The following is a 27,820-nucleotide window of genomic DNA, read 5'->3' as shown; positions in this document are numbered from 1 at the left end:
TACCGGCTTCCGTTTTATTACGATGAAAAGTAAAAAGTGCTATGTTATTTCCATTAAAAGCAATGACGAAGGTGAGATATGGCCAAACACGAGTGCTTTCCCACAACCTCCAACTCAAATACCGCGCGCTCGGTCGGCATGTAATAATTTTTCACCGCGATCCGGCCTCACGGCAATGTCCAACGAAAGACAGAAATCTGTGAAACCAAATTACTGTGGATGTTATTCAATAAAAGCCAACCATAACTTAAGACGTCTTGCGTAATGAGCTTTCTGCATAGAACTCACGATGCTGCATAGAACCGATTATGATGATTTGAGAATTAGCAATTAAATGTGTGGACCGGAATGCAGGCAAAATTGTTTTTTTCTTTCAGAATATATTTAAAAATAAAGCTAACGTTTGGCTGACGTGATCTCTGCATACTTGTTGACCATTGTTTGAAAACATGTATACATTGTTACAATCAGCGTAGCGGAGGTGTCAACACTTTTTTTTATTTCCAACCCTCGCTTACCCACATTTAAAAAAAATGAAATTGCAAAAAAAACACCACAACTACAAAATGAACCCCATGACAAATCAATTCCTTGGTTTCAAACACAACAGTTGAAGATTATTTTAACAACTCAAATGACGAGACATGGCAACTTTGGAATTGCTTTAAAGTAGTTGTTTCTATTTATGAGAGGTGTAACTATTCAACCCCTTGGTGAAACGATGAAAAGTCACCATCAGGATCACGATTCAAGATCGCTTATTTTTCGATTTAAAGCTTTCGTGACTGCAGGGATTCATATTCTTGGTTCTTTCGGTAAAGTAATATTATAATATTACGTAGAAGGGAAATAATATTATATTATAATACGTAGCAGGGAAATAATATTATATTATAATATTATTTCCCTGCTACATGACTTTACCGAAAGAACCGAGAATATTGCTTATTTTGTTTTACACTGCGGGGAATGTTAGTGGACGCCACTTGGCTGCCAGATATTTCATGAACCCATTACATGAAATTACGATTTGATACACCTTCAGTATTAATATAGGACGAACATCTTGAGTATTTTAAATTTTTTTAAGATATCGTGAGTCTAGATGTACTGGCCTGATCTCTTCCAACTATGTGGGCCCTGCGTGGAAGTGGTGGCTGATTCATTAAAGACATAACTTTGATTGCAGTGGCTTAAGTTTAACAGCAACCCCCCCCATACCCCTTATCCTCTTATAATGTTCAACACAGGTACAGGCATCCCGCGAATTACGAAATCTCGCGTTCGCGCAACTGACGAAACTACGGACACTTTTCGATGAGCGAAATCGAATTTTCCGTGTCGAAGAAATTTCACCGCGGCACGCGCTGTGAGATCACCAAACACGAACCATCCGGGAGGCTGCGTCGTCCGTCCGCGACAGCGTCACGATCTCCCTGCAGTGCAAGAGCAACGCCTCCACATCACCTTGCCAGTCATTTCAACGTGCAGATCTTTCAGCGAGTTCCGTGAAAAAGGTGAATTATCTTGCTTTCAGATGCATTATTATTCAATCGCTTTAATGTGTCCTTACTTATTGTCGTTTTTGTGTTGTGAGAAGCGATATAGATGGATGTTTTTTTTTTAATCCTTTATATTAAGTTCGCTTGCTTGCTTAGGACCGTGCAAATCTTTCGGTCGTTTTTTAACCCACTTCCCGTTATCCAATCGAGCTGACATTTTGCACACAGACTCGTTGTGCGTGACAATGCATTTTCGTGAAAAAATGTTTCCAAAATTTTACACTGTTTAGGGAATTTTTTAAAAAATATTTAATTACCAATTGTTTAATGCTGCCGGACAATCATCTGACCCATAGGTGGCAGTCATCTCAAGCCAGAGGATGAGAGGACTCCAGCCGCCACGCACATAAAGGATTTATAGTGAAAAACTTTGTTTTTACGGGTTATACTTGTTTAGGCATGGAGTAGAGCTGGAATGACTGTCCGAAACACATCCCTTTTTCAAATTCAAATAATGGGAAAGCCATTTCTGATTGACGCAATTTCGTTTTGCGTTTGTTTTTTGAAGAACGCATCCCTTTCGTAAATAGAGGGATACCTGCAAAGAGAACAGCAATGTCTGAAAACCCCTAATTTGCTGGATCCCTCCTGCAATCCACATCTGTCCGTACCAGAATAGCCATTACCTATTTCAATATTTCAGAGGGCCGATTGCGACACTATCTGCTACGTCGCAACTCTTACCTCCACATATATTCTCCCTGACCAATTACCTGCCCAACACCACCGTGCAAGTATTTATGCACGGTGCAACTGTCGTTATCTGTAGACAAACACAAATCCGACCTTTTCACGTATCCATTTGTACCTCTATGTACAATGAGTCAAATTTGCGACAAAGCGCGGTGCACCGCATTTCAATGCTTGGGGTATTTCAAATATTGAATCGCAACGTGCCGACGGTCATCGTGTTGGACTTATCTATCGCCCAAAAAGTTGTACGGTACGGGCGATAGCAGCCGAGTATTTCAGATAGCAGACACTTCTGTTGCAGCACGTACACGTCATGGGTAAACACTGCGCGAGCAAAAAAGATTAGATAATATTGAGGGGGGGGGGCAACGGTGGGTTCTCCGTTTAAACATTACCTTTGGCTCCCCACCAAAATGAAATTCAGAGAAAGACTGCCCAGAGACAAAAGGTAATTTAGCCACTGCAAAAATATACAATCAAAACCCAACCAAATGTGAACATACGAGCGCATTCAGCGTCGCGTCCCGTAATTGTTAAGAACGAACCACGCAGAGCTCAAGAACCTCTTCCGAATCCGCATTTCTAAAAAATGTTTCCGACACCGATGGTGGAATAATCATCCACGGTTGTTACGTTTAGATGAAAACCCGAGGATTTCTAATGATCGAACAGTCACCCAAAGCGTCATCTCCGAGGAGTGCAATACAATCTAGTAAACGCGCCACACTGTGTACAAAAAGACATGTACACCAAGCAGAAGCAGCGACGGCAAGAAAGCAAAGGTAGTCTTTGTTATACCTGTTGCAATGAGTCACTCGTGATATTTTTTGTTACGAGATGCTGTAACAAAAGGTCAAGGTGCACCCTGCAATGACTTGCTCGTGCCACTGCTGGCAGAAGGGACTCCACAATGAGACCCCCCTCTCAGGAGGCTAAACTTCTTGGAATGGGCCAGAGTATTAGCACCTTTACCCTCCGCCGCGCGAGACTTGCCCGATCGACCTATGTTGGACCCATTTGTGCTGCGGTCTAGACGAGGGGTGGTGCACCGACCGTGAATTCTGCCCACCCTGAACGCCCGTCTACGTACGAAGCGATGGAATGTTCCGGCCCGTGCTATTATACACCTACTGTTGTCATTGATGATTACTTGTAAACGTAGCGCGATGACCTGCGGGAAAATTTGCTCGGATTGTGCTCGTGTCCAATGCAACAACAACAAAAAATGGGAGCCAGGTGTGACATTGCCTCTGGGAACACGTGGTTACGTGAAAATACCATAAACAAAACTGTTGCTACATACTCTTCGTTTTTTCGGTAAAGTCACGTAGGTAAAAAAAAAATGAAATAAAAATGAAATAATAAAAATCACGACGTTTCGGAGGCAACACAAGTCTCCGTCATCAGGTGGGACCGTCACAGCCAGATTTGCTTGATACAGCCTTGTGTTGCCTCTGAAACGTCGTGATTTTTATTATTATTTTATTTTTATTAATTTCATTTTTTTTACTTACGTGACTTTACCGAAAAAACGAAGAGTATGAATCCTTGCAGTCACGAAAGCTTCAAATCTAAAACTGTTGCTGCCAAGCGGAGAACATTTTTTGTAGTTTTTTTTTTTGCCAGGTAAGGCCCACTTGGCTATATAGCTCTTTTTTTTTAGAAGCGACCTGGCCACAAATGACAGCTTATCACGTGGGATTTTACAGCAGCCAAATACCCCCGGACGCATGTTTCTAAATTTGGAGGGAAAAACCGAAGAACTCGGAGAAAAATCAACGCGACCACGGGGAGAACACGCAAACTCCAAATATACAGCAGCAGGCGTCAGGGTAGGGATCGAACCCACGACCTCCTGTATACCAGGCGAGGTAGTTAACATCTCCTAGCCACCGTGGCGCCCTATGCCGAGTGATATCAGTCCTGAGGCACTCACCCACAACTTCATGAACCCGCGCTGACCCGCGTGGAGACGCAAGGTCAAACAGCAATGACCGACATGGCATGGGGGATGCCTTCATTCAGCAGTGGCTTGACATATGGATATATTATTAGTATTACTATGTATATAGGACAATTTTAGCAATTCACAAATTGGCGTCTTTTGGTCGTGCCTACTAAAATGTCCAGAATGCCCTTTTGTGTGTACCGATGGATTTAACCTTTACATCTTGGACTTGCCAAATGTTTCCATTCATCAAGTGAAATTTGCCAGCCACTCCTAAAACTATGCATACATCTACTATATATATACATGTCGATGAGCCGTGTATTTTCATGCCCCGCATATGAAAATACACAAAACGGAGTTTCCAATAAGCTAAACATTGGGTCCGTACATTATTCGCATTCTCTAAAACTGTGACCTTCATGTTCTATATAGTATATATATGCGAGCCTCTTCATATACACTACACATATATTACACAATGCAAATACTGCATATATATACAAACTGAACATATATACACACATACGTGCAATTCTATATAGAGCCCTGTATGTAATGCCATACAAGCCTTTATATTAAGAGTGACCCATCATCCAAAGGGTTTGCTTAAGTCCTGGGTTCAATTACAATTGTAATTGTCATTCACCACAATGTCGCCTTGAATTCACCGAACAATGTTGGAGTTTCTTTTCGTGATTTACGATTTTACCCCAGGTCTGTCTGGTCGGATTCCTCGTGGGCAACACACAAAAAAAAGTTTCCTTCACGATAATTTTGTTTTCATCGCGAATAATTGTGGCACAAGCGAGGGGGGGTGGCTCCTTTGCATCGATTCGCAAAAGTGGGGAGGGAGCACTGGAGTTCAAAACGATTATTTTTTGTAAATAAAAAAAATATAACCCAATGCTTCACGTCAATGCTGATGAATTGCACAGCAAACTTCTGAGGGTGGGCGGAACTGCGGCTTAAGATGCGTCCGTTGGAGGGGGGGAGGGACATCGGTTTCACGAGCAAAACCCAGGGTGTGCGACGCTTCATAAAGGGGAGGGGGGCGGGGGGAAAAACAGGGTCGTTAAAAAATAGTGGCATTGATTAGGAGAGGTGGGTTTTTTGGCATTATCGGCACTTGGTTTTCGCAACTCTCTCGATGCCTTTTCTCGAGTTTCTTTGACGAATCCACATCATTCTCTCCGTGTAGTCTTCTGTGTTGCAAATTCTGCAACAAATGCCCCGCTCACGTATCTGCCACTTCAGTGACAAATATTTGTTTTTTATTGTGAAAAGCGCCTGGCAACCTCCTGTTTGTAACTTCTGAATGAGCCACACGGCAAGGCGCCAATTGACGAGGAGTTGTCAATGCTCGTCGTGCGCACGGTAGGCAGGCGAATGCGGAGAAATTAAAGAATCGAATTTCTACGCATGTAACGATTCACTCATCGGTCAAAATCAGTCCTTACGCTCGTCATTCGCGCGCCGAATCGTGAGTGCAACAATTGATAATTACTTGATGTATCCAAATTAGCTACATTTTCATGGGAGTTTATGAGAATGCAACAGAGGCGGAACAAACGAGACGAAAAATTAATCGATTCTTGAATAGAACCGCGGGCCCCCCCGATACACGCCCTGAAAAAGCGTTGATTCGTGCAGGAAGCTGGCGTGCGAACCGCTACGCGCCCGTTATTAAGAGACCGCTGCTCCGCATTTCGAAAGCCGTGTCATGATTACGGGGACACGACAAAAGGCATAATTTACACGTACAGAGCTGTTCAGAAACTGATGCTGGCTGATGCAAGCCACCCCGGGGAGAGGGCATGCTTGTGAAACCGATCGGGACAACCAGAGGGCATTTCCCGCAAGGACGCAGAGGCTCTGCAGACAACGGAGAGGGCAGCATTTCGTGGGACCGCCCTGGCCCACCCTCGCCGGTAGGAACGCGCCAACGGTGAGGTCTAGGAAAGGAGGGTGGATGAGGAATTTCGCACGATGGGATTTCACCTGCGGAACACCTCCGTATTGCGAAAACTTGAGTTGTCCCTGCAACACATGAATGCAGTCGGTCACCATCGGTCAGCAGGAATGTTACGGCTTAGAAATGTTCCATCGACGACACTTGCGGTACTGAACGCTGGCGTGTACAGGGTGTGGAATGATTCAGCGGGCATCTGCGATTTGTTGATTTGTCACGATTCGATTCAAGAATTTATTCTTTAAACATTATGGTGGATGGTAGCGCCCATCGTGGCTGCAAGAGGTGATTGAGAAGACATTAAATACAAAATATATCAATCGAAAAATGGATTCTTAACGCATGCCAATCGATCCAAGCACCGCAAGCAATATAATTAGATTATATTGATGTACCATACCACCCCCTTCGGTCGTAATGTAATATTATCGGCATACATTGCATGGTTTTAGTGTCTTCATTACGGTAAGGCATTAGCACAGCCAATCCATGCCAGTGTGATCAGAATTGTTAAAAACCAATATGAAATGCCAAAAAATCAAAGGTAAGTCTCCATTAAACAACCAGGGGGGGGATTGCAAAAAATAAATATTTAAATTGGCTAATGTCAAGCCATGCAAGAGAAATGTACGGCTGATGTTAAACACCCACAGTATTATTTGCGGTTAAAGCTATCCCGTTTTATTCGAGCACTCTGTTGAATACGGGCAATTTCAACAAAATCACACAGAAACATCACAGGCGACAAACGGCAGCCACATATCTCGATCGTCCGGTGCCTATTTACAGGAAATTTAGCGCGGCAAAAAGAAAAAACACCTGTCTAAAGTGGCGGAGAGAGCATGGTTGTAAATTGTTAATGTGGCGCCGCGCGGGAAATGTTTAACCATTCCAGAGAAAACCTTCCACGTTGCTTTACAGACGTCACAGCAAAAACTCCTTCACTGAACGAATGAAGCAGCCAGAGCTAAAACTGTTTCATCAAGCAGGTCAGAACTCTAAAATTAGTTCGGAAAAGTCACGTGTGCACATAGATTATTTGACACTTTCCACCACGTGTCCCGTCGTCACGAGTTTGTAACTAGCAGGATGTAAGTAGACGGTGGCTGTTATGGAAAACACACAAATATATATATACAGTAAAACCTTGGATTGCGAGTAACTTGGTCTGCGAGTGTTTTGCAAGATGAGCTAAATTTTAAAATAAATATTAATTTGATAAACGAGCGAGGTCTTGCAATACGAGTAGTATGTGTACACGCTTTGTCTGCCGAGCGTCACGTGATCACAACTGATATACGAGTGCTTTGATATACGAGTGCTTTGGATGACAAGCACGTTTCCGGAACGAATAATGCTCGCAATCCAAGGTTTTACTGTACAGTACTCTCGATTATCCGCGCTAATGATGGGGTGGACGGCCGCGGATAATTCAAAATCGCAGATAATACAAAAATATGCATTTTCCACAGATCCCTTTGCCAAAAACCACATTTGCCCGCGCTGAAGACTCGGGCCCACTAAGTGGACAGCAGAGCCACACCAATCAACATCAATAAAACTCTGCCACCCACTGCCCACTGTTGTAAAGATATGGCAACTACTGTACTGTAGCAGCGATCACGTGGATTTCAGATTAACCGGAGCAACATATTTGTTCAGTTTAAACACGTCACTTGTAATAAACATGTCCATGAATCACTGAGACCTCCTTTTGGCGTCATCTGGTCCAACACCAATGGAGACTAGGCTCTAAGAAAAGCTGTCTCGGGTGTGGACCAATCAACTTCAAGGACAGTGCATACATTATCATTATCAGAGTTGTTTCTTTTTGTTTGCATTTTGACTGCTTGTGTTGTGGTTATTGCAAACATGATGCCTTGTATAAAGGTGTCAGTTTTTTGTACCAGTTGAAAGGGTAAAAACCTATTACTATGTCCATGAATAACAATGTATAACTATTTTCAGATTATTTATTTGGGCTTAAGGGGAAATCCATGAGTTATTATTAATTTACGTCAAAATCTAAGGTGCGCGGTTAATCAGCCGATCGGATAAACCGCACGCAGAGAGTCAAGTCGACTATATTTAAATAGTCCTTATTGATCTGGTCTGTGTGTCCCAAATTTTTGGGCCAACAACTTTTTTCAACTTGGCCTGTTTTTAATAGAAGGGTAAATTCCCTGCTGCTAGTAATGCAAATGTATCCTACTCTTTCTTTCTCACTGGATCAACTTTAAGCAAGTTATTGCCTCCCGCTAAGAATGGACAGGCAGACGGACAGAGCTAATGTGTAAACGCGACAAAGCATGTGTTATAAAGCGTTGACATAAACGACGCAATGCGATAACACAGATCAAAGCGGACGCCACCGTAATACATGACGGGGCGTGCGATGCACACTCAATAAAATAAAGTCATGGGAACAAGCAATGCAAAACCGAGCTCACACACACATGTCACAGTTGCATTCTGGGACATGACATGCCTTAACACGAGATGCAGTGTAAATGTGAAATACAGAAATAAGGATGCAGTTCTAATTTTTGAAATAATTTAAAAGAAATTAAGCAATTCATTACAATCGGTCAAAATCTAGCTGAGACCCATGTCTGCTGCACCTCCAAGTTTGTTTCATGAATGAAACCTGCAAAACCACACAATTGAGAGGATGAATTTAAATGAATGCATTCTCCCAAAGAAATTACCCAACTCACAACCATAATTAAAGCCGAGTGTTATTATTTTTTATTTCAAATAATTTTCAGTTGCGGTGAAAGATATGATATGATGTGACAAATTCCATACAATCACAGACCTCTCTTAAAACAGGAAGCTATTGTGAAAACACACACATATATCACAGTACCCCAACACCAGGAGGCCACACCACTCGGCAACGAGTCGAAATGAGCACCAGATCGTGAAACACATTCCTGCGGAGGGAGCTGGTAGGAACGTTGGGTTGCTCGGTCAATGGCCAGGGTCAACGGCGGCGTGGTGTATTCCGCAAATATGCCCGACTGTGAGGGTGGGCACAAGCCGGCGTGAGTAGGTTAAACGTTGAGTTTTATAAGGGCACCACGGGGTGACCAGCCCCTCCCCACCCAGCCCCACCCTCCCCTCCCCACCCAGCCCCTCCCCACCCAGCCCCACCCCTCCCATTTTCGGATGCACGACGGACGGACGGACAGAATAATCCCCTGTGGGCTGGTGTAACCAGGAGGTTCCTACCAGTATCAAACAGCATGTACCGTCATTCATTAGTGCCGCTGCGTTGAGCACTTGGCATACGAACGTTGCTTTACAATTAAGTTTAGCGAAGTGAAGCAAACACAAACGCTATCGATGCCAAATATTTGGAGGTGCGAAAAGATAAGTGGTAGCTTTTTATTCGAGATCAAGATCATTGTGGTTTGGCCTTATACTTGCCGTGCCCATTAAAGTACAGAAAATATGCACGGCATACTTCCACAAATAAATGAAATTGTGTTTAGTTTTTCATTGCAAGAAAAACTAAATAAAGCGGACCAGAAGTGAGGCTCCAAAACTAGAGTTTGTTGATCTCTGCCCTGAACATTGTCCCGTGCAATCTACTGGCTGGAGACCCCCGATCCAATCTTTTGCAAGGAGCACAAGTTTCATCTCTCATTGAGAATCCCTCCAAGTTTGAGCAAAAGAAAAAGGCCACAAGTTATGAATAAATCATGCACGTGCATGGATTAAGCGATGCTTTCTAACACGCGTTTTCTCTTCGGAGCTGGTGGTAGCCGTCGGATCAAAATGAGTTTGCTGCATGTTTTGCAATTGGACTTTTTTCCCGTGGTTTGTGTCTCCACGTTTTGGCCAATGCTTTTAACAAATTTCACCAGTGTTCAACAGGGCCTGAGTAGCAGCACAAAACAACTTTACGCTGCAGGTAGGTTCACACGGGATTCTATTTCTGAGTTGCAGAGCCTCCCCCCTGTCATAAACGGATGGACGGAATGACGGACAAAGGAAATGCAGGGGATGCTTTGAGAATCTTAGTTGGAAAAGCGTTAAAAAAAACTTTCAAAACCAAAGGCAGCGAGGCGAGTAACAATAAAATGCTCCACCTTCCCACGATGCGGAAACGCAGAAACTCCGCTCGGTTGCCGCGATTTTAGTTGCTTAGCAATTAAGCCACGATAGGCCAGGCCAGGCGCGGCGGAGGAGGGGGACACAGCAGAGGGTGTGCAAAAAAGCGAGCGATTTCAGCCGCATCATCTCTACACAACAAAAACGCTCAGTCCCTTTTACACGCACCTTTACATCATCCACACCTAGTTTACACAACAAAGGCTCATTCCTAACAGCGTGCTTCAGCCGCACCGAACCTCACAAAAATTAACCCGTAAAAACAAAGTTTTTCACTATAAATCCTTTATATGCGTGGCAGCTAGAGTCCTCTCGTCCTCTGGCTTGAGAAGGCTGCCACCTATGGGTCAGATGATTGTCTGCCGCCATTAAGCAATTGGTAATGAAATATATTTTTTTTTCCTAAAAGTGTAAAATTTTGGGAAAAAAATTTCACGAAAATAAATTGTCACGCACAACGAGTCTGTGTGCAAAATGTCAGCTCGATTGGATCACGGGAAGTGGGTTAAAAAACGACCGAAAGATTTGCACGGTCGTAAGCGCGCAAGCAAGCGAACTTAATATAAAGGATTTAAAAATAATATTCAGGGCCTACCTTGGCTCCTCCCACCCTCAACCAGTATATATACAAGGACTGTTTTCTTGGAATTTCTCTCACTTGATACAGCTATCGTGCTGTGACGGTTCCACCTCAAGACGGAAGCTTGTGTTGCCTCCGAAACGTCGTGATTTTTATTTTATTTTTATTAATTTTAATTTTTTACCTACGTGACTTTACCAAAAAAAACCTAAGAATATGAATAGGAGAACTTCCCGTTCGCTCGCACCTGGAGGAGGCCCCACGCGTGAGGCTTAAGGCCCAAAGCCTCATCTGTTGTTGACTAGCTCATGGAAGTCTTCCCAGGCTCTGCGAGAGGGTGCACAGTTACACGGGGGTTTCAGCACGGCTGGCAACAGCAGCATACAGCTGCAGAAATAATGTTTCTGGCTAAGATGATAAAAATCCATAAAAAAAAACAAATTCAGCTCGAGGTCTTGTGTACACAAACCAAGGCTGCGCGTTCCGGAATGTCCGACACAAATTTAAAGTTTCGTAAAGGAGGATTTTTTTTTAAAATCACAATCATGGTCGCTGTTACAGCACTGATGATATTACTGTGATATTGCTCACACACACAAACTCAATGTATCGTTCTTTTAAACTGTGTTGGTTAACCTAATGGCCATCATTATGAAAGTACAACATTTGACCAAAGTCCCACGAGGTTAAAATTAATTATTGCAATACCAACGCAGTGACATCACTAATGCATGTGATTTTAAAGCTTTTGTCATTACAACTTCAAGCTCGATAATTGGTTCTTTACCCTTCTATCTGGCAACAAAACTGACACCTTTTTACAAGGAGTCATGTTTGCACATTATCAGAGTTATGTTCTTTTGTTTGTATTATGACTGCAGGTATTGCGGTCTATGCAAACATGACTCCTTGTAAAAAGGTGTCAGTTTTGTTGCCAGATAGAAGGGTAAAGAACCAATTATCATATTTTTACTGGCAAATGAGGTTCCCATAGTGTAGATAACTTCAAGCTCGTTTCAGGCAGTCCGAGACACACAGCCCAGGTGGTGTGTAACGAGAACAGCCCTTTGTTTTTTGGGTTGCGTTTCCCTTTAAGGGTTCTATTGAAACTCAAAAATTCCCCTTAACCGGAATACAAAGATTATATACAATATCATCATAAGCAATCTTCCACTGTGAAGCTTGCATTTGAGTACCATAATTCATTCCCCCGCATTGCAGCGCAGGGATGCCTATTTGAGGCCACCATTCAACACGGTAACAGATGCAGTCGCGAAGAGCAACCCAGTGTGAAAAAGGTGGAGAAATGTAAGCCGTGTGTTCAACACAACGCGAAAAGAAAATAAGCGGGAGTATGACACAATGGCGGGGAGCGCCACCTACCCACCACCCCCAACGCGCACGAGGATCCAAAGCCAAACACGACAGACGCACAACGAGCTCTTGGAAAGCGTTCAAAGCGATAGGCCTAAAATCAAGGACGCACTTGAACGCAAAGTGCAGGCAGGTGAATGCAGTTTGTTGAGAAACGCCGATGATACGGCTTCGCGGCCAATATTGTCTGCACGGTTGATTCCCAGAAACTGCACTTGCAAAATAACGAAACGGCGCAAACCGTCACACTTGTGTCAGCGGTGAGTGCACCTATCACACACTGCGGGATCTCTATTCCTGAAGTGACATTCACACACTGCGGTTGATGACCAAAAGCAGCAAGCCACTTAATCCTTCCAACAAAATAATCTAATTTTGCCCGTCACACACTGAAGAACGTTTCAGCGACTTTCAACCAAGTCCCGTAACCAGGCAATGCCTGGCACTTAAAAGTGCCCGAGGGTTTAAGGCCCACGGTGGCAAAAAAGAAATGCGTGGAACGCAGCCAGCCACATGGGCTAAATAAATATGAAAAATGCACGATTCATTCAAATGGATGAGCTGTGCATGACTTTACACATTTTCAACTAACTGCTTTTAAATCGCTTGTTTCATGTTCCAGGTATTGTGCCATGGTGGCGAGATGTTAACGACCTCGCCCGGCATACAACAAATCGTGGGTTGGATCCCGCTCCCTGACGCCTGTATATTTGGAGTTTGCATATTCTCTCTCCCCGTGGTGGCGTGGATTTTTCTCCGGGTCCTCCGGTTTTTTTCCCTCCACACTTAGAAACAACACGCTTTTGAGTATTTGGCTGCTATAAATGGATAAGCCATTTCATTGGGCTATCATTTGTGGTGGCCGGGTCGCTTATGAAAAAGTGCGACAAAGCTCAGTGGGGGCCTTACCCTTATAAATGAACTTGAACTTGGTAAAATAAAAAGTTTAGTTTCAGGGTTTGAATATCAGGGCTTGAATATGGCAGCACAACAGGAAAGCATAAGCACTTCCTCAATGTGCCTCTTCCTCATTTCAAGAAAGCTCTCCAGCTGTCTTGCGCGAGTGAGATTTTAATTGAACAGGAGGATGAAACTCGGTGAACAACACACAAGACATCAGAGATGAAACACACATGTCCATCCACCGTCCCTCATTACTCACAGACCCTTATCTATTGCATTAAATACTCGTACGTACGTTATTAATTCAATTTTGCAACGACAAAAATAATCCACATTGAGCAATTAAAACGTCTTTATTCCAATGGTACAACAGCATTTGTATTTAATTACCCTATGCACTGATTTAAGTAAATACATTTGAAAGTCACAAATCCAATTTTACATTTCAAAAAGCAAAAAGGATAAATGTTTCAATATCTCTGAATGCTCATGTTTTGGTTCCAGTGTTGGAACATACGCCAAATTACACATTTTAACATATAAAACACTGGGGCAGTGCTGATGCACCAGAGTGCTATGTTTGAATAGTGTTCGCCCGAACAGAGAACGGTAACCAACTGAGGTTTCATGTGAAGTATTGGCAAACAAAGTTGATAAACTGTGTTTCAGTGTACGAATGTGACAGCGCATTAGTAATAATAGTATCGTGATTTGATGAGAAAAAAAAACAATCACACGATACTTATTTACACAACACGGATAAAAAAAAAACAATTTAGCCAACAGTTTCTCTGTAGGGAGCAGCAGTGCTTCATCGTTCCAAATGACTCCAAACATTTTCCAAATGACTCCAACGCTCGGCTTCGCATCTGGGCAGAATAAAAACCAATTTGCAACATAGAGTAATTATTTCAATAAGTTTGGCAGCGAATGCGGCGAGTTTCAAGCAGCGACGAAAGCGAACGCCATGTGCCGCAGAAGACACCACCACATGCGACAAAATTAAATTCCGCTAACTGCGTTGCCGCTTGCCAAACCCGCCACACGCCTCCGTCGAGACTCTCAGATTTCATCGCCCTTTTGAAAATGGTCCCCCCCCCCCGTCCGCTGCGTCGGCAGCTGCCCCGTTTAACCACCGACTGCGACCGCGCTGGCTTGCACGGCGCGGCGCTATCCGGGGGACTCACTTTATGCTGTCCGTGTGAGTCTTGTACTCCATGATGGTGTTCGGAGGCAGGTTCAGCACGCGTCTCAGAGTGTCTCGTATTCGCGATGTCGTTCCCTGGTCGCTCGCAGTCTTGTTCCAGATGGAAATAATGTCCTCCTGCGGGGATATTCCAAGGCGAAAATGCATTCAGTCAGTGTCCTGCAAAGAGGATCCTTTGACCATATACACTTTTGGCTAAATGTGCAATTAAAAAGCTGTACCCAAGGCCTGCCTAACATTGGGAGGCAACAATTTTATAATTTTTACAGAGCCAGTGGGTAAGTGTGCTCTCTGTGCGCTGGCACCAGGCTGAGCCCAAGTGCCTGTGGTCTCACGAGCAGCCAGATGTGGCTATACCAGGGGTCAGAGAGCAAAACAACGTAATTTTTTTCTCATTCGGTAAAAACACACAATAAAAACCGCAATGCATGCGAATACGAGACGGTGGTAATGGAATGGCAGGTCGCTGACCCCTGGCCATGGTAAACTGGACTTCCATCGTTAGGAGTCGGCAACCAACATTAAAAGCGTCGTTGATTTCGAATCCCAGGAGCCGCACTACAGTTTTGTTTCTTAAAGAGCCACCGCATGTGACTCCGGAACCGAAGGTTGCCGATTTCCTGGGCTAAACCAATCTCATTCGGTCCCCCAGACTCTTCCCTGGGATGTTCCTGGGCTGACACAGCCGGTTCCCATCGATTGCAGACAAGTAATAAATAAGCGCCTCTTTTAAACACCGCGGAAAAAAAGCGGCAGTGTCTGGCCGACTCAATGGGCCTGTGTTGTGTAAGCGATGATTCGGCAATTCTGAAACGCCGGGTTCAAACACCAGAAAACGGGTCATTTCACGTGCATCCAATTTGCTTCACGCTGTCCAGTCGCGCAAATCAATGTAGAGGAGGAGGGGTGGGTGGACCTGGAATCGTATGGAGACGACGGCACCACAGATCTCCTCGCCGACCATGAACTGCTCCCCCAGCATGGCCAGAATGAGGTTTTCCCAGCAGCGTGACGCCAGCCCCTTCCGTAACCGCACGATCCACTTGCCCCCGCTCTTGTTCGCATCGTCCTAGTTCAAGTCACAAAAATAACAAATTTAAAAGATAAACATCCCCCGTGCAGCCTTCAACAAACTGTTGGGGCAAGTGCTGTTAGCGAGCGCACGAGGGGGTGGGTGGCCAGCCAGCACCACACCCGGCCACCTTTGTCTTCCCAGTGGCGATGTTTACACACCGCACCAGGCACTCATTGAGGCTGAGTCGACCTTAGGGAGGTCAAGGACCGGTTTAGATAATCGTCACTGGTGTTGGCCGTGAGCGAGAATCGAACTCGGGTCGCCGGGTTCGTAGCGCACCCCACTAACCAGTACACGACCACTCCCCAACAGCCAAACAAGATTATGCATGTATGTATGTTGAATTTCTTTCGCACCGTACATAGCCAACCGTATTAATCCAAGGAAGTGTGGGGGAAGGACAACAAACTAAACACAAAAAGCAGTTCTAAAGAAATTAGTTTTCAATGTGGATGTAAAAGTGGCTTCGTTATAGGAGCGTTCCAGACGGCCGCAGAAGCACACCAAAATGAATGAGGTCTTTGAGAAAAACCTCGAGGAATACTTAAGGCTCAATCAAGGGGGGCACTGCTAAAAAGTTTGGCAAATTTCTTAGAAAACATGATTCCATACGAAACACCCAAACGATGGACAACCGGGTCTGTAATCTTGCTTGTCGTACTGCCCCCTGCTGGAGTGTTTCATGTACAGGATTGCCATTCTCAACTCATAATACAAAATTATAATTCGTGTTGTAGAGAATGTATCTCCTCTACGTGTAACTTTTGAGTGGTTTGCCTTGTAACTGATGAATGATCCGAGTGTGCTCCCTATTTCAAAGACAATGAGTTACTCCAGAGGGAGATGCTTCCTGAACACACAAAAACACCCTTTGACCTGTATCACAAGAACAATGAGCCTCACCTGGCCCTCAAACGCAATCGTCTTTGATTTTAAATATTCTTCCAATCATTTCCATGCGGTATCTATACATTGACCACCCTGCACGGTTTATAAACATGCGTTTAGACTATTTATTGCTGGTATAAATGTACAAATGATAAGCCACTTCATTGAGCTATCATTCATGGTCAGGTCGCTTTTGAAAAATAAGTTAACTCCTCAGTGGGCTTTGCCTGGGAGGATGGGGATGGTTTAGTTCAGTGGTTCTTAACCTTTTTGGAGGTACCGAACCCCACCAGTTCATATGCGCATTCACCGAACCCTTCTTAATTGTAAAAATAAAATATGATTTTTTTAAATTAAAAACATAGGTATATGTTTTACTGGTGCACAATCATGAGTCGGGTGTGTGTCTTAATCTCCGCCGAACCTCTGAGACTGACTCACCGAACCCCTGGGGTTCGATCGAACCCAGGTTAAGAACCACTGGTTTAGTTGCATGCGTTTGGGCGATTTGTTTACCTTTCTTGTACTTTTCACTCCTATCGTGTTTTTGTATCGTTTGCTGTTGTGACGTTCTTACCCCGTGACCCAACTACTGGACATCTGTGTAAAAAAAAAAAGAGCTGTATCGCTCAATCGGATTCCTGCGGGATAAATATTCCGATTCTGATCCTATTGGTGCTCCACTGGATGCTGCAGCAGCTGTTGCTCTTTGCTGGTGCCGGGACTTGGTTGCTTCGTCCTGGACTGTTGTCTGTGCCTCGGTTTTGCTCTCCCCTCTCGTCTCGCGCGATTGCCCGATTACCTGACCGCCCGAACCCACACCCCCATCTACCCGAATGTTATTTTTGTGAGTGTCTTGAAACGCTATTGCATTTAGATGCTATGTAAATTGTGGTTATTTTGAGTATAACTGTTAATGCAGGCTACTCCAAATGTAGTACAATTCCATTACTTCAAATTGTTGTCATTACAATTGAATTAACACATTTTGAACATATTTTCTGCATATTGTTTAGATGAGGTACTTGCACTTACATGAGCTATTTAATTTAATTAAACGCCTTTTTCATTTTTTGTTTTCTCTTCTGATGTATTTTTTATGTATTCTTAAATTTCATTTGCAATTCCACTCGAGGTCTCGCTTGCAAAAGACGCTTGCAACTGAATGGGTTCCCCAACTGGTTAGAACGTACATTTATCCGGTGACTTCTTTTTTTAAATCACAAAATTCAAGACCCTAATCTCTTTGCGACCCACAATGCCAACCGACGCCCATGATCAAGCCACCCAGAATGTGCCCGAGCTCGTCAGATCTCGGATCAGAGTTTAGCCTGAACAACACCTGGAAGGGAGGGGCAACCACCACGTTACAGCAGGTGTTAAAACTAAACTCTTTTTAATTTTACCAGCTAAGTTTCACTGACCTACATAGCTCTTTGTCAGAAGCGATCTGGCCACAAATCAAAGCCCAACGGATGTGGCTTATCACGTGGAAATATATAGCAGCCAAATACTCTTAAACGCATATTTCATGTGGAGGGATAAATGGGAGGACCCGGAGAAAAATCCACGCGACCACGGGGAGAACACGCAAACTCAAAATATACAGGCGTCGGGGTCGAAATCGAACCCACGACCTCCTGTATCCCTGACGAGGTAATTAACATCTCGCCACCACGGCACCCAGGACACCGTGGGTGTTAGTGTGTCGCAGGGCTACACATAGTGGACATCAGCAGTACAGAAACAAATCCTGTTGCTATGCTGTTCTTATGCCCTCCCTGCCTTTGTGAACCACCAATGACTAACACGAAGTATTTGTCAAATAGCAACCACGACCCGCACAGTGTGAGGGAGGGGCCCTCGCTCAGCAGCGGGCTGATAAAAAGGCTGTTACATGTACGTATTCGGTATTATGAATCGAGGAAACCCTTAAACCTTGACACGTAGACATGTGCATACACACACAGTTGCAAACACTCTACACTGACCCTCTAAGGGTACGTATATTAAATAGTAGACTCTCGATTATCTGCGTGCGGTTAAATTTCGATTTAAAGCTTTTTTGACTGCAGGGATTCATCTTCTTGGTTCTTTCGGTAAAGTCACGTACAAGGGAAGTAATAAAATAATAAAAATAAAACATAATAAAATAATTCTCACGACGCTTGCGTTGTGGCCGAAACGTCATGAGAATTATTTTATTATGTTTTATTTGTATTATTTTATTACTTCCCTTCTACGTGACTTTACCGAAAGAACCAAGAAGATATCTGCGTGCGGTTTATCCGATTTGCGGATGAACCACTCACCTGAGATTTTTTTTATACAAGTTAATAACAAATTTATATTTCCCTTAAGTCCAAATTAATAATCTAAAAACAGTTATACATTGTTATTCTTGGAAATGTTTATTATAAGTCAGGTGATTCATTAGAACAAATATTTGGTCTGGTTAATCTGAATTCTCAGTGATCGCCCCTACAGTACAGTAGTTGCATATCTTGACAACTGTGAGTGGAGATTGGTTTTGATTGGCATGGCTCTGCTATACACTTAGTGGGCCAAGACTTCTGCACGGGACGATAACGCATTGAAGCAGAAATCTTTTTAGGATTTTTCAAACACGTTTAAGTGTCTTTTTGTATGGACTTTTGTAATAAAACAAGATCAATACATTGTTTACTACTGCTTTTTGTTCATTAACAGCATTTTCTTAACTTAAAACATAATTTACACCTATATTTGTGGTTTTTGGCATAAAGATTCGCGGAAAATGGATAATTTTGGACTTTTTGACACGTAAGCCTTCGCGACCAATATTATTAATAATAAAGGTTTTTGGGTCAGATCGCGTTATTTATAAATTTGTCGCAACCCTCCACCACCCGACACGGCCAATCAGTAAAAAAAATGTGTGGAGGGCTTCACTATTCTGGCAAATTGCCCGATGATGCCGATGTAATTACCAGCGAAACGTCGTACTCAAAAAATTGTAAATGTTGTGGATTCACTCAACACACCGGTGGGCTAAAGTAGTGAACTATTTGTCTTTTGTCAACTTGACACTTTTTTTACTGATTGGCCGTGTCGGGTGGTGGAGGGTTGCGACACATTTCTAAATAACACGATCTAACCCAAAAACCTTCATTATGAATATTTTTGGACTATCCGCAATTTTGAATTATCCGCGGCCGTTTTCCCCGTCATTAGCGCGGATAATCTAGAGTATACCGTACATGCTGACACCACACCTGGTGGCATTTTGCAAGCACACATAGAAAGGTAAAAAATTAAGGTTCCCTCGCACACCTCCCACATTGGCTTGATGCCCTCTTTGAACAGATGGAAATCGCTGTGCCCTGTCAGGTCACTGGGACGCACGATGTGGCTGTAAAACCTCCAGAACATCTCCACCTGCGCATACGCACGCAGACACAAACACAAACGGCACGGACATAACAAACGCTGTCTCGCCGTCGTCACACCGATGCATTGGGCAGCGTTAATGCAGACGTAATGACACAGCCCTCAATTTGGAATGATGTGAACTCTTGCAGTGGGCAGTGTTACGACACCCTGTGTCAAAGAAAATCGCCAAAGACGCATTCGAAGAACTAATACTCAAGCCATTTAAATCAGATCTCATTATCCTCATTACACCACAACTGTGATTTTTTTTTTACATTCTCAGCACAGAAATATATAATGAAAAAAATACACACTTTTAAAACACAATGGGTTGTTTTGTGTAGTCTTTGGTGACCAGGCTAATGCGATCAACTCCCTACACTTGAGAACCGGGACCTCAGGAGGTGAGAGTTCAGTACTCCGACCTCTGTACCACACAGGCATCACCGTTCACCGAAATCTTAAGTAGTCATGATTGTTTGCCAGACACACGGCCAATAAACTATGCTTTAGACTGCTGTGATTTATTCACAAGGGCAGTAAAGCACCCTACAGGGCTTAAGGACAATGACTTCGTTAAGGAGAAGTCGAAGACTCACAATCCACAAAACATGCTTCACCATGTTGTGCTCTCTCTATGTATCTCTGTCTGCTTATATGTCTGTCTATATGTTTCTGGTTCCGTGTTTTATCTCTCTCTCAAATGTTAGCATTCTCAGGAAGAACGTAATCAACCAGATAGGGTGTTGACTGTTATGTTATCCGACTCTCTGTTGTATTACATTACATTTCTAAGTATACTAGATTTGTGTTTCTATTTAATTTATACCTGATGATGATTGCTTGTGTTGCAATCGAAACGTCGTATGCTAGTATTTAATTTAATTTATTCTTTTATCTTTATACGTCACTTTACCAAAAGAACCAAAGAATAATTCCCCATGAAGCTTTCCACGGATATCATATAAAACCCTGAAGATCACCGGCAACGTCAGATCAGGCAGACGTCCCTAACCGAGCTGGTGGCGAGAGCTAGTAGTCATCCTCGCCGATACTCGATACGTGAAATCACTGACGAATCTGCGCTTGCTACTGTCAATGAGACTTGGGACAAGCCCATATGCAGAGATCGCCGTGTCTCAATGAAACAGACCGCGGCCGTCAAAAGCGAACCGACTGACGGATACTATACCGACACGCGCTCTGCCGGTACACCGGGTGCGGGGGGGCGTAGGTGCAAAGAAACGTGCGCGGGCTCACGGAAGCAAAGGTGCCGATGTGCTTGATGTTCTGCTCGTAGTTCTGGGTGGAGGCCTGCCGACCGGGGGTCCGCCGAGAAAACCACAGCGAGTAGTTGTACTGCAGCGGGTGCTCCCCGGGCCCCGGCACCGTGATCTGCGGGAGTCGGGCACACGCGAACTGGTCCCATGAGGACACGCAACGTCACACCAACACAGCCAAGCGGGCGTACGTCTGTACCACGGCGACCCGCATTAACACGAGTGAATCGCCTCCAATCTACACCCCTATTTGATTCACTCTTCCTATAATCCACGGGGTGCAAAGCACAGCCTCGCGCGGGACCAGAAATGGCCCGTTTGTCGAGGCTTCAACTCGAACGCGATCGCCAGCGACACGCGGACGTCGAGCTTGCAACTCGGCGGCGGGATGTTTATCAACGAAGAGGCGACCTTGCTTCCTTGTGTTCACAAACGCGACAATGCTCTTGCAATTGCCATGTCAGATTCGTGGACACAACTGCGTGTTTACGAATGCGACATCAATCTCGTGATGTGCTGCCATTTAACTAATAACAACTTTGTTCGGATGTTTATTTTCATAATAATAATTAATGCAGGTAACTATAAAGAGCCTGCAAGGGAGCGCAATAGGAGTGCTTGACCCACAAGCAGAAGGCTCTAAGTTCAAATCCAGGCTGGTATAGTCTCAACATAGGATTCCTCCATAGTCAAAAAAATTAGTACCATTTTGTTGGATATCAATTGTGGCTGTCTTACGAAGAGATTGGTCCTAGCCACAAGAATTAGGAATTTATACCACTCGTTCAGGACTGCCAATATATTGCAATTACTCCCGCGACATTTATTAAAGATTTTGAAATGAATAAGCATGCACTATCCTTATCTCTATAAAGAATAATGATTAATGCCAACTAACCCATTACCCAAAATTTATCCCTCAACTTGACCAATATTGAAAAATGTTTAAGCAGCTCATGGTCAGTCATTTATGTTGTCATTGCATAGCCACATCTTGATTCTGGCCATTTCACTCATTCACAATCATGGCAACAATGTATACAGGTAGCACCATAATCCACATTCTGATGGCAGGGGCCACTTTCTGCATATACCAACGATGGCTAACTTCCGATAGAGTTGTGCTCATTTTACAAAAATAATGTAAAAAATATGCAGAGGCACACTTGTATTTTTATAATCATATTAAGAGCAGCAATCAATTAGGCCCAAAAACGAATGCCTTTACACTCAAGTGGCCCTTGGGTCAGACTTTATTTGATTTTAAGGTGGCATAAATGGTAAGCTTAAGTTGTATTTACACACAATTGTATACTTGCATATAATATTTCTCAAAATGGTTTGATGGGCTATAACATTCTTGGAAAGTAAGAAATGACAAATCAATTCATAGTGAATATTGTGCTCACAATACGTGCATTCAATCAATGTGTGTTAGAATCGATGCTTCACAATCTGTATATAAATGCATGTAAAATTTGTTCACGTGACCCTTCCAGCCCCTACCAAATTATTAAAACGTAGTAATTTATGTTTTAATTGAATCACAAAAATGTATTGAATCATGAGGGGAGCAACTTGCGAAACCCTTACTCTTAAACCAACATTAAGTTTTATTGAACGTTGACTTTAAAAAGTCATTAACAACTTTTCCCCCACAACTGAGCAGTGGCACACAGCACTGGCAATCATTCTGAATGTCAAAAAAACATTTTCAAGCCGACTGGCAGCTGCAGTGACTACGAGTTGACAAACTTGTCCGAGACACCATTGGTACCTCATTTGCCAGTAAAAAATATGATAATTGGGTTCTTACCCTTTTATCTGGCAACAAAACTGACACCTTTTTTTTTGTCCGAGAAAATTTGTAATGGTCGTGTGCATGGTATAGGTAGATCATCACAACTATCACCATCTGCCACCACACGTGTTGTTCCTTTTCATGTTGCTGCCACAGCTGGCATCCAAAGTCCAAGGACCACAATTTACAGGATCAACAAGACCACCTGGGTTTTTGTCATTCTCTTAGTCACAGATCAATGGGTGCCGTTCCATTGTTGGTCTCGATAACCTGCTCTGCTCGTACCCGTACATGCGTGCCACCCATCACACACAACCTCCTCTTGATCATTAAAATCTACACTCCTTTCCCATAATGTTCTATCATACCATCTAAGTTGTGTACCATATCTTCCATCAGTCCCACCCATTACTGCTCCGTCTTACCTCTAGAACATTTCCTTGCCAAATTCTTGTTTTTCTTTCTCTGCCCTGGCATAAAATACCTCAATTCCTCTACATGTACCTATGTTGAAGTGCCAATTGTTTGTTATCTTGCTCAAGTGTAGCTACTCCTACACTAACAAAGACATCTCTCGTGCCTCAAAAAAAGATGTCCCTTTAAACACTCTATCTTACTTCTCCACTGTTTTAAAGCGATACAATCCTGCTAAATCATTAAGAGTCCATTCCCAGGACTGCATTATGGTTCAGTCCCAAAACAGCTGTTCAAAAGTAAAAAAAATGCAACAGCATTGAATTTTCACAACACTTACAAGCCACGGTACCACCTCCATCCTGAAGCAGCACTCGTGAGCTAAATTTAGCAGGTGAATTAACCCCACCACTTCTGTTTTAGAGCCATCGTTGAACAGGTTTTACCATCCATGGTAAAGAATAACAACACGTCCACACGTCAAGTAGAAGAACACGTACTTTGTGCCGTGATGCATTTGGCGATTTTTCCTTTTCACTGTTTTTCTGTGTGCTATTTTCTTCATTGTTATCATGGTCTCCGCTATCATCATCTTTAAGCCTGAAAAACACAATACACACAGACAATCAATATCTATCGCATTGATATTTGATAGTTTAAGCAGGGTTGTTACTATCTTATCGAATTTTCAAACATGAAAATCCCGTTCGAAATGAGTAATGATCGAGCCCTTATCACACAAAATGTTCAAACCGCACAGCATGAAAGAATGTTGATGCCTCACGTGACAACCCATTCCATAAAAATTAACCCGTAAAAACAAAGTGTTTCACTATAAATCCTTTATATGCGTGGCGGCTAGAGTCCTCTCGTCCTCTGGCTTGAGATGGCTGCCACCTATGGGTCAGATGATTGCCTGCTACCATTAAGCAATTGGTAATTAAATATCTTTTTTTTTCCTAAAAGTGTAAAAATTTGGAAAAAAAAAATTCACGAAAATTAATTGTCACGCACAACGAGTATGTGTGCAAAATGTCAGCTCGATTTGATCACGGGAAGTGGGTTAAAAAACGACCGAAAGATTTGCACGGTCGTAAGCGCACAAGCAAGCAAGCAAGTGAACTTAATATAAAGGATTTTAAAAAATACGACACTTTGCCAGTCCACTGCTGAATGAAGATCTCACCATGCCGGGTAGCACGGCAGGGGCAGTTTTATCAATGACGACTTTTATCAAAGGGAACATTCGTAATATTCGACTCCTGAGAGCTGATGGGTTGAGTCAATCACAGAATGCAATTTGAACTCACGAACATCTGACTGCAAGTCAAGCAGCGCTCCAAGCAACGCAACGCACACCAATCCAAGAATAGAATTGGGAAATGAACTTCGAGTAAAAATAGCAACCACAGGAAGAAGGATAATTCAAATAACGAGAAATTATAATACACTTGCAATAAACATTATCTTTGCCGAGGGTTCATACTCTTAGGTTTTTTCGGTAAAGTCACGTAGGTAAAAATAAATAATATAAATAAAAAAATAGATATATTTATAAATTTATTTCTATTATTATTTCTATTATTTTTATTTATAATTTTATTTCTATTATTTAAATTTGTATTATTAATTTTATTTTACCGACGTGACTTTACCGAAAAAACCTAAGAGTATGAATCCTCGCAGTCACACTAAAGCTTCAAATCTAGAATTTGCCGAGGGTGTTTGAAAACCTTCTGCAGAGTAAATTCTAAAACAGCTCACCGAGAAAGATGACAATTTAGACGCTTGGCCTGACACGGCGGTTCAGGATCCTACAAAAGATGTTTTTGAAATTGGCCAAATATTGACTTACAAACTGTGCATGTTGCAGTGTTCACGTGCTCACAGACCTTTTGTCAACGCACTGTTTGGATGAGGGCCTCCTTAAGTCAATGCGGGTCATGGCAGGTTATTTACCCATGGCTTCCCCACGGTGGTCAGTGCAGGTTGGTGGGAGCATAGAATCACAGTACAACAATGCATGCTGCTGTACTGCCTGCAATCGTAGTGTCCACACATAGACGATTAACAAATCACCAAGGATGCAAGCGATCGTTCTCCCAAGATCTCAGACGCTGGAACGGACGCAGCATGACAAGTGCTTAAGATAGACCGACCACCATGCGCACAGAACAGGTGTAATAATAGGCGGTGTGGGTATTTAAACCTAGCCACCCCCCACACCTCCCTTCAACAACACTTACTGACCAGCATGGTGAAGTACGGCCAAATATGGTCCAATGCCCCCTGGGTGTTGGGTGGGACCTCATACGGTGGTGGATTATAAAAAAAAAACTGGATGTTGACGTGGCTTGCAATTGCACTACTGTACTCATATCTGTACTTAAACCTCTGAACATAAACTCTACTTTTGGTGTCTGTATGTATATACTGTATGTTTAAATTATTTCGCGTCGTACGTAGCCAAACGTGTTAAGCGGAGGTACGGGAAGAGTGGGGTGGTGGTGAAGGACAACCAACCAAACACAAGAGTAACCTTCTTCTTGGTTCTTTCGGTAAGTCACGTAGAAGGAAAATAATAAAATAATAAAAGTAAAACATAATCAAACAGTACATTTATTTTACAATGTTTTATTTTTTTTATTTTATTATTTCCCTTCTACGTGACTTTACCAAAAGAACCAAGAAGATGAATCCCTGCAGTCACGAAAGCTTTAAATCGAAATTTAAGAGTAACCTTGTATTTCTCAGGTAAAACAGGTTGTACATACCGGAACCATCGCAGCCGGTTTTATATTTACGGGTTTCATGGCCACGTCGTGTAGCACTTCGTAAATCGATTTCTGGGTGACGGGGATAGGATTATTTAACCATATTTCACCACCCTGGTAGGTGAGTTTTGGTGAATTAAGCGGGGTGGTAGGTGGTTAACAATCGCGCGGTTACAATAATGAATTGTGCCACCCACAATGAAGCCGTGCCCTGGGGTAAGTCGATCATACAAGGCATTAATCCAGGCTCAAGGTTGCTGAGCTTACGAGATCAAGAGACGCATTCGGGTCTATTGGTCATAGACGGTTACTGTACACTAATAGACATGATTCAAATACGCAACGTGGGAGTAATACAGTAGAATGTTAGTCGGTCAAAACACGCGTCAATCACAAGGCACGTGGAGCTAGGACACTGTGTAACTACACACATTAGATACATGATCATTTGGTTAGACTCGTTGGATAGAATGATAAATGTTAGACGGGCTTTGGAGCACATGTCAACCAATGTACTCACTCACACGGGCAAAGTTAGCCTCTCCCTGGAGCAATGTAATTCCAAAGCTATAGTTCGCGTAAGAAGGCCTTTACGAGAAATGGGAAGTTTAATTTCTGACGTTTTAACAACTTTAAAGGTTTAAATAATTAAACGCCTAACATTAAACCGCATCGAAGCCACGACTAGGCCGAGCGCCTTTGACGCCGCCACGACTATCAACTCACGCGTCAAACTTGTTGTTCATGTCTTCTACACAGCAACAAATGGTATTAGTACAAATGTACAAACATACAAAAATAAATACGCGATAGACTTCGTTGTTATCTTAATTCTATGTGTAAAACGTTCCTTATTATATAAAACCAGCCGCGGCCTCGGCCCGCAAAGCCTCAAAACAACTCCGCGTTTCTCTTGTCAAACTCTCAACTGCGCATGCGCGGAGCCCCCACCTCCAACGTCCCCCCTCCCTCCCATCCCGTCATTCTCCCTCCCCTCATCCCCCATTTTTTCCACCTCACCCCCCTCAGCCCTTCCCCTTTATACCCCTCCCCCCCGTTTCCGCCTCACCCCGTGAGCCCCTCCCCTTTATGCTCCGCCCCTTTATACCCCTCCCCTCCATCCCCCTCTCCTCCAACCCCCACCTTCCCCCCCCGCTATTTTTCCGCCTCACCCCCTGAGCCCCTCCCCTCTAATCCCCCTCTCTCACATCCAGTCATCCCCCCTCCCCTCATCCCCCAATTCTCCCACCTCACCCCCCTGAGCCCCTCCCCTCCATCCCCCTCCCTTCACCCCCCATTTCTCCCCCCTCACCCCCCATTCCCCCCCCCCCTCACCCCCTGAGCCCCTCCCCTTCTGCCCTCTTCTTCCCCCCACGCCTCTCTTCTCACCCCCCCAATGCCTCCCACCTCAATCTCCCATCACCTTTTTTAAACCAGCCCCTCATCTCCCCCTATTCACCTACCCCCCCCCCCTTAATTCACCCCCCATACACCCCTACCCCCTATTCACCCCCCTATTCACTCTCCCCTCTATTCATCCATCCCCCCATATTCACCCCTCCCCCCTATTCACTCCTACTCCCTAGTCATCCTTCCTCCTCACCTCACTCCTCCCCCTATTCACCTCTCACAATCCCTCCCCTCCTCTCTTCTACCCCCGATTCTCCCTCCACTCCTTCCTGCCCCTTTATTCCACCCCCACCCCCAATTCGGCCATCCTCTCTCTCCCCACTCCCTTCCCTCCCTATTGAAACGTACCTGACCCGCCCCTACTGGACCATCTGTGAAGAAGAGTTTTATAGCGCATCGGATTCCTTCA

The 27,820-nt window shown here is 43.7% G+C and overlaps 1 protein-coding gene across 4 annotated transcripts; it reads right to left on the bottom strand.

The window, feature by feature from the left end:
* Positions 1-26,946, bottom strand: EIF4E2 (eukaryotic translation initiation factor 4E family member 2). 4 transcript variants are annotated; one of them, XM_078880151.1, is made up of 8 exons: positions 26,728-26,946; positions 23,728-23,827; positions 20,993-21,151; positions 19,634-19,738; positions 15,275-15,427; positions 14,339-14,475; positions 6,205-6,243; positions 1-1,436 (listed from the first exon to the last, which is right to left on the bottom strand). In XM_078880151.1, the coding sequence occupies exons 1-8, from the start codon at positions 26,745-26,747 to the stop codon at positions 1,376-1,378; spliced, it is 774 nt and encodes a 257-aa protein (XP_078736277.1). In that variant the 5' UTR covers positions 26,748-26,946; the 3' UTR covers positions 1-1,375. The 4 variants fall into 4 exon arrangements, with proteins under 4 accessions (XP_078736277.1, XP_078736278.1, XP_078736279.1 ...); XM_078880152.1 differs by having other exon boundaries at positions 20,993-21,127; XM_078880153.1 differs by lacking the exons at positions 1-1,436; positions 6,205-6,243 and adding an exon at positions 12,670-14,020.
* Between the last annotated feature and the right edge of the window lie 874 nt (positions 26,947-27,820).

Source organism: Lampetra fluviatilis, chromosome 56 (genome assembly GCF_964198595.1).
Source record: "Lampetra fluviatilis chromosome 56, kcLamFluv1.1, whole genome shotgun sequence".
Lineage (NCBI taxonomy): Eukaryota > Metazoa > Chordata > Hyperoartia > Petromyzontiformes > Petromyzontidae > Lampetra > Lampetra fluviatilis.
The sequence above is the reverse complement of the archived record's forward strand: the minus strand, read 5'-3'. Positions and strand labels throughout refer to the sequence as shown.

Coding starts and splice junctions, on each gene's coding strand:
- EIF4E2 (XM_078880151.1), bottom strand. CDS start 26,747: ATGAACAACAAGTTTGACGC. Junction 23,828..26,727: donor ATGAACAACAAGTTTGACGC/GTGAGTTGATAG, acceptor TGTGTTTTTCAG/GCTTAAAGATGATGATAGCG. Junction 1,437..6,204: donor AATACGGAGGTGTTCCGCAG/GTGAAATCCCAT, acceptor CTTGCACTGCAG/GGAGATCGTGACGCTGTCGC.